The 13,257-nt window shown below is 40.5% G+C and overlaps 1 protein-coding gene across 1 annotated transcript in view; it reads right to left on the bottom strand.

Moving 5' to 3' along the window:
* The window catches only part of angpt1 (angiopoietin 1), a 57,181-nt gene extending 44,361 nt beyond the window's left edge, over nt 1–12,820 (bottom strand). Inside the window, exon 1 of the mRNA XM_006794333.2 lies at nt 12,004–12,820. Coding sequence (XP_006794396.2) covers nt 12,004–12,399 — 396 coding nt within the window. The 5' untranslated portion in view covers nt 12,400–12,820. The remainder of the gene's footprint in view (nt 1–12,003) is intronic.
* Nucleotides 12,821–13,257: the final 437 nt, after the last annotated feature.

Raw genomic sequence — 13,257 nt, 5'->3', positions numbered from 1 at the left:
AGGTTCCAGGTACTAAATGGACTGTAAAGCAATAACACTGTGGGAAAAAAAAAGAGAAGAGGCTTTGTTTTCTTTTTGAAAGCTGCCATCTCTGAGGACCTGAATGAACTTTAAACCTTAACTGTTAAGCCAACATGACAAGTACCACAACGCTCAGAAAAACTGAAATTTGAACATCTAATCTTGGAACCGAACTCCGTCTGGTGCTGTTGTAGGACTGAAAACCATGAGAAAGCCACGAATCTTAGTTGTATCATGGCAAACAATGATAATTACTCCATACAAGGTAGATTTTAGGAAAACAGTGACATCACCCATTCTTTTTTGCAATCTGTAACTGTTAAAAGTTATATCTTCATCCTTCCCTTAGACGAGACATCCTAGACATCATGTATCACTGACGTGTATACATTTACATGGCTAATGTGAGTGCTGTTTGACAGCATGTGTCAGCTTCTGTTCCAGTTTCTGCACCTTGTGATTGCACATGCCCAGAGAAGTAACATCTCATGTGATCCTTCTCAGACTATCGGTTAAGCTCAAGGTCATCTCATCCAAACACAGGCGAAAAAACAGGCTTGTGCATTAAAACAGTGTCGTGCACAAACCCGCATGCAGAAACGGACGCGAACGTGACTCACTCACGCGTGCAGATTTACTAACGTCCATGTCCAAGCCTCTGGAGGATTAACCTTTCCACCTCAGAACCACAGCAAACATGTCAACTTAAATAAACTTCTGGAACTATTTGTTACCATTTGTATTTTCGTTGTAAACTCAGACCAACAAGCACATCCATCTTTTCAATCAACAACAGATTTCTAAGTTAGTTCCTGTTAGGTCACCGTGCAGCAGCGCAATTTAGAGGTAGTCTGTCACTGCACCGTTACTGCAGAGGGGAAATACATGAAGAAAAATGTTACCCAACATTTTTTCCATCCCTAAATGTGTGCAAAGTGCTTTCTCTACCAGTAATCACAACACTGACTGCTAAAATCCACCTGTACTAATCATTACAGCCAACTGTTTGCCTAAACCAAAAACAGCTTGATGCTTCAGGCTGACACCAAATACAGCAGTGTTTTTACAAGGTTTTTCCCTGTAACACACACTTGAATAACAATGTAGCAATAATAAACAGTCCTAAATGAAGGTCCATAAAATGTTTTAATTAAATTTAGATAAAAGATGTAAAAATGTTGCCTAATCTGATGAGCCTAGATTTCTATAAAGGTCAGAATTTGGTGTAAACAACATGAAAGCATGGATTCATCCTGTATTATATCAGTGATACAGGCATGCTGCTGGTTGTGTAATGTTGTGGGGGATACACTTTGAGGTTCTTAGTACCAGCTGAGCATCTTTTAAATGCCACAGCCTATCTGAGTACTGTTGCTGACCTTGTCCATCCCTTTATGAGCACAGTGTTCTCATCTTCTGATGGCTGATCTCAAACTGCTTTCTGGAACATAACAATGAGTTCACAGCTCTCAAATAGCTTCCACGGCAACCAGATCTTTGGGCTGTTGTGGAAAATGAGATCTGCAGCAGCAGTCCACAAATCTGCAGACAAAAAAGGGTCCAACTCGCAAAGGCGTAACTGAAGTAGTGGCCAGTGTGTATATATATCAACATGTTTGTATGGGTTTTGCATTGTGAGCACAGAGAAAAAAAAATGTAGGACTAGATAAATTAAGTATAGACTGATTTTTACAACATTGAATTATATAAAAGAGCTATTTCCATGTCAATTTGGGTGGGGTTTTTTTGGTGGGAGTGTGATTAGCTATCGTTTGGTGTAATGCAACAAAGCAAGTTCTAATGAAAATCTAAATCAGTATCTGCTTATATGTAATGTTGAACTTTTTAGAGCCTTTACTAGAAAGAAAAAATCCAATCCACAGCTTGCTTGCCTAAAAGATTATTTGTTAGAGCCTCTTGTTACCGTACTTGATTGAATACTTAGATTGTGTGTCACATTGTGTGTGATAGCAGCGTGACCGAAAGTACAAACAGCTAAAACGACCAAAGAAAAGAAACATACTGAAACAGTCGACGGAGTCAATGATTTTATGAGGACTCTTGAGTTGCACTGTACGATGTTTTGAGGGTGTTATTGTTTAACAGCAGGGAACATAAGAAATGTCACAGGGTAACCCACTTTACTGACTTTCCTCTACACGTCTGCAGTGAGTGTGCCAGCTCCAGCTGTGGTATTCTGTGAAATATGAGAAGTCTGGCTCAGGTCCCCGCTAATGCAAACACAACTCTGTACAGGGTTACGAGTGTCTTTGCTTTCAAAGCAAATATTAAGATTTGTGGGTGCAAATGTGTCTGCATGTGCGTCTATATCTTTTCGTGCGTGTGCGTATTGCCACTAGCAGGCTGAACGAAGTGTCACACCAATCACAGCATTTAAAGCGATAAACCGAGACCCGACTCACTTCATGTGCCCAAAGCGCCCAAAGAAAACAGAGGCAGGTTATAAACAGCCTGCCCTTCTGAATTGCTCCAGACTGAATTCCATCAAGATGTGTTGGTCTGAAGATGTAATTCAATACGTTGCACAATACTCACAGACCAGCTCGCCTCCCTCACTCGCACCACAAGACAATAAACGATTAAATAAATACGTGAAGTAATGCTCAGATGTGACACGAAGGGCTTAAGAACAAGTGGCTCACATCCTACCACCATAAGAACGCAACAAAAACAATGGAGACAACCATTACTCATTTGAAGATCTATGTAGGCTACAGTGCGAGGGAATGAAGCTGTTTATGTTTTCTTTCCTACTATCCCGAGTCTGTCCCAATCTTCTTCTGTCTTCTTTTCACCGTTATGCGCTTCCTGTCAACAGTTTTCTACAACTTGGCCTCACTCTACGGCCTTTTCTCCTCATTTTGGAGCATCTGACCTTGATTCTTGTGTTTCTTCGCTTTAGAATCTGAGAAACGCATAATCTGCAGGGTTGACTCCAAGCAGGGTGAAACGGCGCTGCCCTCTGGAACCTCTGGAAGGCTCCCCAGCGCTGACAAACAAAGACATCCACTCAGAATGCAACATCTGTCAGGGAGAGTCAAAGAGACACTGGAGGGAGAGCCGGCCTCAAAGGCAGCATCTAAGGCGGCTTCAGGAATTTTTCCTCCACTTCACAGAAATATCTATGGGATTGAAAATGATCATAAACGAAGATCAAACAACACAACTTAGAGTGAACTTCCAAATTGGATGAACACAAACTGAAGCATGTAGCGAGAGCATTCAAATTCACAGCGTATCCTCATTTTTCATTCTGCGGCACATTGCCAGAATCAGCAATACAAGAAATTGATATTTTATCAGTTATCTTTTCCTGGAAACAAACCAGTTGGGGAAAAAAAAGAGAGGATCTGACAGATTACTGCAAATTCAAACCGAGTTAGACGTCTTGGGGTGTTCTCTGCAAACAGCTCAAATATCAAATATCCAAACAGAGCTTTGTTTTTAATGCCATATCAGTTCCTTTGACCTTAATCAAACTTTGATTTACAGCGTACGACCTGCATGAACCGAAATCTGGAGGAAAACAAATAGCAGATATGGGTGAGTAATTTTATCATCTGCTCTGTTTATCAAGAGTCATTATAAAACAAAAATACAAAAAAGATAACAGGCAGCTCTGCGACCGAAGTAAGTTTAAACACACTCGTGATTTGCTGCAGGCTAAAATAACAGCACATTACATTACTAACTGTGCACTTACATCGACCATAATGTCTAATGTTCCACTCTATCTAAGTTGTTATTATCTCATATTTGGCTCATAATCACTCAACCTTAGCAGTGGCAAAGATGCAGACAAGAACCTTTTTGCTTTTGGCAACTCTTCTGACAACAACTTCCACTCTAGTACTAATGGCTTTCACTTGTCTGCCCAGAATAATATTATGTATGGTTGTTCTGTTGGGGAGGCAAAAAAACAAAAAACCTCTTATTTTAGCAATTTTATAAGAAAATATTTAAATACCACACCAAAATAAAACCTATACACATACACTTACCTTAAAGCTGCTATAATATGTATTGCTGTATAAACAATGGCTCTGTGATGGTCTGTCAACCTTTCCAGGTTGTACCCCACATCTTGCCCCATGACAGCTGGGATAGGCTCCAGCACCTTTCACCCTAAGTTGAACGGGTGGATGGACGGATGACCACATATGTGTCAAAGCTCTTTTCCAAAACCAGAATTTGTTATCCGGCAAGTAAGCAAGCAGAGTGCATTAGTATGGTAAATAAAGCAATCACAGGGTAAAGCTTTTTCATTGCTGTATTATATATAATGGCGCTCTCCCTCTTTGTTTAGATAAAGGCTTGGTGTTATTAACTCTAAATAATTTCCCAGAGCTTTTACAAGTATTGAGATATAAATAAGTAAGGAAGTAAAGTTTATTTCTAAAGTGCTTTTTACAGATATATCTTCACAAAGCAATCCAAAAAATAAAATATAGGAATTAAGGAAAACAGCTAACTAAAAACAGGTACTATCCATAAGAATCTCAACAAAAGGCCTCCTTGACTAAAATGTTTTTAACCGTTTCTTAAAGGCGTCCACAGAGTCAGCTAAACAAAGTTGGAGTTGGAGACTATTTCACAGTCTCAGTGCTGGAATTGCTTCTGACTTCATTGTTTGGTTTGTTTCTCTTATGACTCTTCTGGTCCTGGCAAACTGCTGTTTAAGTTTAAAAAGAAAAAAGCTCTAGTTAAACCGCTTTGTTCTTAATGTCAACTAAAAAGTAGACTTGCAAAGTTAGCAAACGTGAACATAATGGAGCGTTTAGCAGCTGAAAAGTCAGATATGTCCCTCTGAAGTTGGTGGTGACCAGATTAGAGCTAAAAGGAATCTGAATACAACCTCTCATCAATCAGATGGCCTGGGGCTAGACTTCAGACTACCTCCAAATTTTTTTTAATGATGATTAAAAGTAATAATACGGTATAGCATATGTGCGTGACTTTTTTCACTGTGTCCAAGTGGCCAAATCACAAGAGTACCTACATTTGTAATACCTCTAACGACCAAATGAAGAAAAATTAGCACCATTAGAAGAGTGAGAGCGCACAGAAACATGAGCCTATAAGAGGAAACTCTCAATTTATTTTACAGATGCACGAGTGGGTGCCAAGCTACAAGCTAGAGCTACAGTGTTTTCAGTGGGGATGTCATAAATCCTGCAAGCATTTAGCCAAATGTGTAACCTTGTAATTAAAGCAAAATAAATCCTCAATAAAGTACCCACCTGAGAGTAATTCACTAAAATGAATGATGGAAAAAGAAACCAAATGGTAACTTTGTATGGCTGCACTAAAGGAAACTAGACAAATTCAAAATGGACTGTCACATTACCTAGAAATGTACTGCTTCATTCATGTGACTTTAAAGAGACATAGGTGTACAATACCTGCCTGGCCAGTATCAAAGCTGCCATCATGTTCGCAGCCACCGGTTAATTGAAATACGACCTCTGGAAAAAACGGGTGAGTCTGAAAACAAAGCGGTACGGCTTATTGACCATGACAAAACCGCTAAATGCCCCCTTTCCCTGAAAATCAGAAACATTAACAGTGTTGAACCCCATTTTCATGTCCGTGTGGAAATACTGCGGCATTGTTGTAATGTTTTTCCCTGCTCCCACGACACGCAGAAGCAGAAAGTTCTCTTTCCTTTTCACTTACAGTCAAAGCACAAGTGCAACCAAGAAAACCCTTCTGGAAGCTGTTATTGGAGCACCCTTCTGTAATTTCTATAGTTTCCTTTTTGCAAGTTTAGAGGTCCAGAAGGACACGATTTTTTATTCCTTGGAGAATTTGCCCGTCTTTATGTATCATCCGATTGTTAGCTTTGGACAACATTACGAGTGAAAATAAACTCTTATAGAGGAAGTCCCTACTAAAATAGATAGGTTTCCCCTTGGATCCTCAGGCACACTGTGTGGCCTTCTGACAGCATTAAGTAGAGAAACATATTCACTCTTTCTCAAATGAACTCCCAATATGGAAGGGAAACAAGCTGCTGCCCACATGTTGGTATATCCTCTAAAACACTGTTTATGCAACGCAGTCAAGTTCGTCAAGAGGCAGAAAGATGGGAATTTCACAGGGATAAGACACCCAGGATGGTCATTTCCCCTCCATGTTCAACAGCTTAGTTTGGCAAAGGCTTCTCCAGAAACTTTCTGTAGTTTCCACAAGAGGGGGAAATGAGAAGATCTTGTTACACTTCAGTGCACCAAAGAACACCATCTGTTGTTAAAGTGCACTAAAAAACACCAGTTTCATTTTTTTACATGTCAATAAAGCTGAGTTTTGGTATTGATCTCAGTATGTCGCAACCAGAGATGGGCAGTAACGCGTTACTGTAATCCGATTACCTTTTTCAAGTAATGAGTAAAGTAAGGAATTACTTTTGCAAAAACGGTAATTAGATCACCGTTACTTTCCCGCAGGAACGCTGCGTTACTAAAACCGTGATTTTTTGCAAGAATGTCTCATGACAGTGACATAAGCAAGTGCCACCTTGGTGACAACAGCTGTGTGCAGATCAACAACGGACAATATATCGAGTGCGGGAGAGAGTATGAGCGTGCAGCGTTTAAAGCGTGGAAGTACTGACCTTACTTTGAGTTTGATTCCATAAAAACTGACAAAAACATTAGTGTCCTTGTGCCTGGGAAGAAAACTTCTTTTTACAGCGAAAAAAACCCCTAAACTTCCAAGCAAGCACCGAGTGTGCTACTATGTTATGGGAAATTCACAGAGAAACTCGCGGATTCTTCCACTGACCGCCGCGGCACACCTGCACCAAGGTAAACCTCCGCCTGCCACAGTCCTGCTTTACAGGTGAAAATAGAGCAACAGGACCGCTAGTCTTTGACTTTATTTATTTTCTGCTGTGTTTTACTTGCATCTATTTGAAAGAGTGAGTGTAAACACACACACAAAAAAAATTTTTATGTGCTGGAATGTGCAGAAAATAGGTTTAAATATTAAACAAATTTCTTCCAGTCAGAGAATGTTGCATATAATTAAATTTTTGCTTGATGCATAAAGTTAAAAGATTAAAACTAATAAAACAAGTTTTAAAAAGGGACTTTTTCATTTGATTACATTTTGTATGATGGATTATGCAGAAAAAGTAGAATTGGGCTGAAAGATCTATCACTCTATCACCTATTCAGGTTGTAAATCATGTTTTTAAAAAGTAACTAAGTAATTAATTACTTTTGAAAATAAGTAATCAGTAAAGTAACTGGATTACTTTTTTGGGGAAGTAATCCGTAATTAGTTACTGATTACTTTTTTCAAGTAACTTGACCAACACTGGTCGCAACACTAAATATTGGAAATTGTCGAACATCAAAATCTTATTAGCTCAGTCAACATCTTTGGTCATTTCAGTTTGTATATCAGTTATGAAAACTTGCCTGTATCCACACTCTATCGAACAACCAAAAAAAAAAAGGGGGGGGGGACCTCCAAACACAATTCAAAAGTAGATGCTGATAAAATGTAGCTTTTAAAAATGTTTCCACCACCAACAAAACTCATTTTATGCAATATGTGCACATTTAAATCTAGCTCCTGGTTACATTTGCAATCTTCTGGCTTCTTTATTCCATGACGGCTGCTAACATTTAGTCGAGGTGAAATTGTCCTGTTGTTCCGATAGCATTAAGATTTTGGGACAGCCTGCTTGAAGAAAACATTTTAATAGGAGGTTTTTTAGAACATTATGGCCTGTATATGCACATAAACATAAACATTGGGGCGATCGTGGCTCAAGGGTTGGGAGTTCGCCTTGTAATCGGAAGGTTGCCGGTTCGAGCCCCGGCTTGGACAGTCTCGGTCGTTGTGTCCTTGGGCAAGACACTTCACCTGTTGCCTACTGGTGGTGGTCAGAGGGCCCAGTGGCGCCAGTGTCCGGCAGCCTCGCCTCTGTCAGCGCGCCCCAGGGTGGCTGTGGCTACAATGTAGCTTGCCATCACCAGTGTGTGTGTGAATGGGTGGATGACTGGATATGTAAAGCGCTTTGGGGTCCTTTGGGACTAGTAAAGCACTATATAAATACAGGCCATTTACCATAAATGGTAGGAGACCTTATGGAGAGATGACACTGGGAATCCTTTTTGTGCCCTAAATTGCACAAAGTTATAAGCACAAGATATTTTAAATCCCAAGACGATCAATTCATACCTAGGTATTTCAAAAATAAGGTTTGCTGCATTGACCAGACAGTTTATGTTATAAAAGCTTCAGAAATGGAAACGTTAACTTCCTGCTGTTTGATGCTAAATGATTATGTTTGATGTTTGTGAGACACTGTGGTTGAGATTTATATATATTCAACGTTTCATTGTGGAATTTTACAGGCATACACTGGATTTGGATTGAAAATGGACGATTTTTTTATGCACTTTGACGTCTACCAAAGGTGACATATGTTTGAAATAAATAAATAAATAAATAAATAAATAAAGCTGACTTGCCAGCATAAGATAACAAAATCTCTTCTAAGATTTGCATTCTAGCAAGGAACTAACTCTAAATAGCAAAAACACCTTTTTATGAGATATGGAGAAAATTCGAAAAAACTTGTACTTTACCTTCCTGCTGCATATTGAGTATGTATTTTAGCATTTTTTTAGCTTCAGTATTCTGTATCACTCTGTTTTGTACTAAGATTGGCTGGTTTGTAACAGATAGGTGAGTTGCTGCAGCAGGTGCATTGTGGGAATTGAATCCTGTGAAATGTCTGATGTACTGTCCCAGTTTTACAACCTGTCCGATAAAGGATTTTTAATACCGATCTATACTTATGTTTGGTTCTTCCTCGTTGGAAAACACCTGTTGCCAACAAGTTGCAGAGCGCCCTCAGGTGGACAGACTATGCAACATCAACACTCGTAACATCACTGAAGGGTGTTTCTTCTCTATTTTTTTTTTTCACATTTTCAGCTATTGCCCAATATAAACCCCATTAAAGTACAAATCAGTGAATAATTAATATCACTGTGGACAATATATTTGGTAAGGACAGAAAATAAAAGTATTATAGATAAATGTGTTAAAAATAAAAACACATTTGCATACCAAACTCAGTCACCTACCTGTTGTCTTTTATTTTCTCTCCATTTCTTGTTTTTTGTGGGGTTTTTCTGCCCGTGTGTTCCTTTTATGACATATAATTCTGTGAAATTCTGGTAAGAAAGCTTATCCATGGCTCTTCACCTTGCAGACAGGAAAAAGAAGTAATCCTTGAGCAAACACGAGCCACCTTTGACTGGTTAGGAATGTTATCAGGGTCCATATACTTTACCCTGGGTTGACAAAGGTAAGATCTCAGGCTTAAAACACTTCCCCAACAGCTGTTTGCTACATCACTCTTAACTGTCTACCCTGTCTGTCTAAAGCACAGGCACAGGGTTGCTATCTATAATAATCTTCTCTGTCCGTCTCTTTCATCAGGGCTGGTTGGAGCAACATCAGGGCGAGCTTTCTTTTAGACAAGCAGTAAAAAGACCGGCGTGATTAAGATAGATAGCCCGACTGAGACCCTTAATCTTCTGTCCAATGAAAAATGTTAACTGCATCCTGATGTTCTCCCCCCCATGTAGTGCAATTAGCGTGAATTACCACTGTGTGTTTAAACTTCCCTTATGAAATGACCAAGAGGTAATTCCTCTTTTTTTCTGATATACCTACTTGTTTTTTCTGCTTTTGTATTTAAATTTACAGTATTTAGAAAATACATCAGAAAATTCATGATAAGATTGTCTTTGGTCCTGCACGATAAACTCCTAGGTGTCAGGAGAGAAGCGCAATGGCAGTAGTGGTGCTCCCTTCCTTACATCTGAGGAGAAAGTTATTCTAGAGGTCCCATTAGTCAAACCTTCAGTGCACGAATGCTGCCGTTGTGTTTTCACAGGGTCCCTTGTACTGTCATAGACGGATGAGGTTCACTGAGCAAAGATAGAGCTGGTATTATTATAAACCATGGCCTTTCTCTGCACTTAAGACACAGACAGAAACACATACACAAGTTTTCAGACGTTTGACTACTAAAAGTCTTTTCTCATTTTTCCTCCCTTTAATGGTGACTCTACATAAACAACTGTGACACACAGAATGCTAAATGTAGATAAAGTCAGTAGTACTGACAAAATCCCTCTTGTGCTATACCCAAGTTGGTTTGAGACGCATTTCTAAGTTCTGTAGTTTCCTAAGATATTCTGAATTTGCTGGAGGTTGGAGTAGCCCCCAACACTACCTCCCTTAATTACGAACTCAGTCAACATCTCGCTCTAGCAGACCGCTGCCACTGCCTGGTTAATTGATGAGAAATGACTATTTCCTCCAACTCGAGGAGTGAAAATTACTTTCTGTGAGAAAACGAAAAGCAGACGCAGCGTAGCTCTGAGAGCTTTCGAAGGACATGCTCATTGCGTACAAACAGATTAATCGGCGAAATTCAGCTTGATAAATTCCCCGTTACACTGTGATCCATGAAATCCATCAGTTGTTAGCTGTGCGCGTGTTTGACTTACAAACTGCGAAAAATAAAATAAGCCATCAGCTTTTAGGTGTTTATGGCAGGTTGGACATGCTAATCTTATTTGGGAGCAACAACACTGTTGAAAGAGCAGGAGCAGGAGATCCTGTGATGCCAAATTTGGAAGTTTGTTTGTTTGAATCGTGTATTCATTTCAGAGAGACGGTCTTGGGCTTTTTGGAGACACAAAGTCTCAAAGCCTGAAAAAGCAGAGTGCCTGCCAAGCAGTATCAGATATGGCTTCAGAATTCGCATCTTATTAACATCACACAAGAACCATATTTGAACATAGCACCTCACAGATCTTCAAATTCCATTTAAAAGGATTTCATTTAGGAGTTATTTAACCAATAAATTATTCCAATAAAAATATTCACATAAAACGTCTTTTATATGAATCTGGATTTTCAGGCTAAACTCACACTTGAACAAAAATAAAGAGAGCATTCTCCTTCCTCGTCTTTTCCTCCTCTTTGAGTCTCTTGGGGCTCCCTCTGACTTCCTGCCATTAAAGAGACAGCCCACTGGAGAGCATAGGGTGACTGACATATAGCTACCTTTGCTGTATGAGCATTTTTGGAATTTTGCGGTTAACACAGAGAAAAGTAGGAAGACGTCAGGAAAACAGAGATGTGTTAGACAGAGACGCAGCAGTACGAGATGTCTGTGCGTGAAAACCGGACAGCTGTGTGACATCCAGAACGGAAAATTCAGTGCAGTCAATGTACACAGTTATGTAACCAAATACTCCAGTCTGTCCTCTTTTGTGTGTTATCAAAAACACATATTTTGTTAACTAATAAAAGTCTGTTTGTCGACTCAGAAGAAAAGAAGATTAATGCCACTATGAGACCAGGCTGCTTTCTCAACAACTGAAGGAGTTATGAGGTGTAAGTCAACCAGTTGACAGCCGTGCATTTTAACATTTTTGATGTTGTCAGTGTTTTGTGTGGTAATCTCTGGAATTTTATTTTGAAAGTGGCCACACAGCATCACCCTTTGGGGGGGGATATGGGTAAAAGAAAGCTGCACTTTTCCAAGGCACATAAACTCTCCTACTGACAAGCACTTTGACAAACTACGTGTCGACTACATGAAAACAGCAAACACTGCATGGTTTTAGTCTGACAGCCTCGTCCACAAACCAAAACAAGGTATCTAGTGAAGCTACAAACAGACGCTCTGGGGAGACCACACACCCAAGCAGACACAAATATCTCAACAAATAACACACAGCAGCCACTTCAAAAGAAAAAACTCATGCAGATGCAATTCTAAGATTTTCAGCGTGGTTCTGATTAAAACAGGAAAATTCCACTGCGTTCTTATTTCAGCTTATCTTTAAGCCAAGATCATGTTTAAAAGAAAAGAAAGATCTAGCACCTGATGCTCCACATAAAGTTCCTCCTTACCTTCTGTAGCCACTGGGTGTAATTCTCCATAACGTTCTCCAGCTGCTGGATCTTCTGGCTGGGAAAGTCTGGCTCAGGTGGTGGAGCGTCCCTCTGGAGAGAGTTGGCGTTGTACTGCGAGCTACTGGCCTTCGCTTCCTTGCAGGAGCCTCCTCCAGCTCCCTCTCCCTCAGGTAGGATGAAGGTGTAGGTGCACTGGCCATGCTGGATCTTATGAAAACGTCTGTTATTGGAATTACTGCTGCTGCTGCTGCTACTACTAGTAGTACTCCCTCCATTACTGCTACTGCTGCTGCCGTCCGTCCCTCTCCGTTGCTCACCTCCTCCGCAGCTCACAATCACCAGAAGCGCCGCAAGCGACAGCAGGTGACGACTGTAGTGGTACCACAGCATCATATCAGCCTGGAAGCGCTGTTAAGGGTGATTAAATTTCTTGTGTCTCTTGTTTCCCCTTCTATGCTTTACTAGATGTTCTCTTAAGGGCTGAATCAGAAAACGTTAGCCTGAAACATGTATCCTCCATCCTTAAGTTGGACCTCCAGCAGTCAGAGTTCATGCAGACTTTTTTGCCATGGACGGGACACACATGTATGTTTCCAAACCTCCTCTTAAGCTTTTGTCCTGGCAGGGAAAGTTGCACACATGTCTTGGAGTGTGACAGCTTGGCTATATTTCTTGGTGTTCCTCCAGTAAATCAGAGCCTGCCTGCGTTTATCAGAGTCTGCATTTAAAGTAGGTGCTGGGTATGCTGGGATAGTGTCGTCAGACCTCCCCTGGTCTCTCTGCCGTTCTTTCCTCCTCTGCTCGCAAACTTAACGACTGGGGGTAGAGAGTGAGAGAGAGAGAGAAGGAGGGAGAGAGAGGGAGACGCTCACTCTGAAGAGCAGTTCCAAGCTTCCAGCACACTCTGCGCCTGCCCCTCGCAGAGCCTGCAGAGGAATGTGACTCTGTGCATGGACGTATTTGTGTGTGTGTGTGTGTGTGTGTGTGTGTGTGATTCTGGCAGAATGAGACCTCGGCACAGAGGACATGCTTAGACTGTGGGGATCAGCTTTCAGGTCGGTTTATGTGGTTGACCTGCTCCCTTGCCTGTGTAAAATAATAATAATAATAATTTAATTTATCTCTTCTTTTCTCCCTGCTCAGCTAATAACAGGTGCTATGAACCTGTCACCTGTGCTCGAGGTAGCTTATGTTCTTCTGCTTATCTCTTGAAAGTACAAATCCACAGTCAGGACAAGCATTTTTTTAATA

Source organism: Neolamprologus brichardi, chromosome 22 (assembly GCF_056152115.1).
Source record: "Neolamprologus brichardi isolate AB-2024 chromosome 22, ASM5615211v1, whole genome shotgun sequence".
NCBI lineage: Eukaryota > Metazoa > Chordata > Actinopteri > Cichliformes > Cichlidae > Neolamprologus > Neolamprologus brichardi.
The sequence above is the reverse complement of the archived record's forward strand: the minus strand, read 5'-3'. Positions and strand labels throughout refer to the sequence as shown.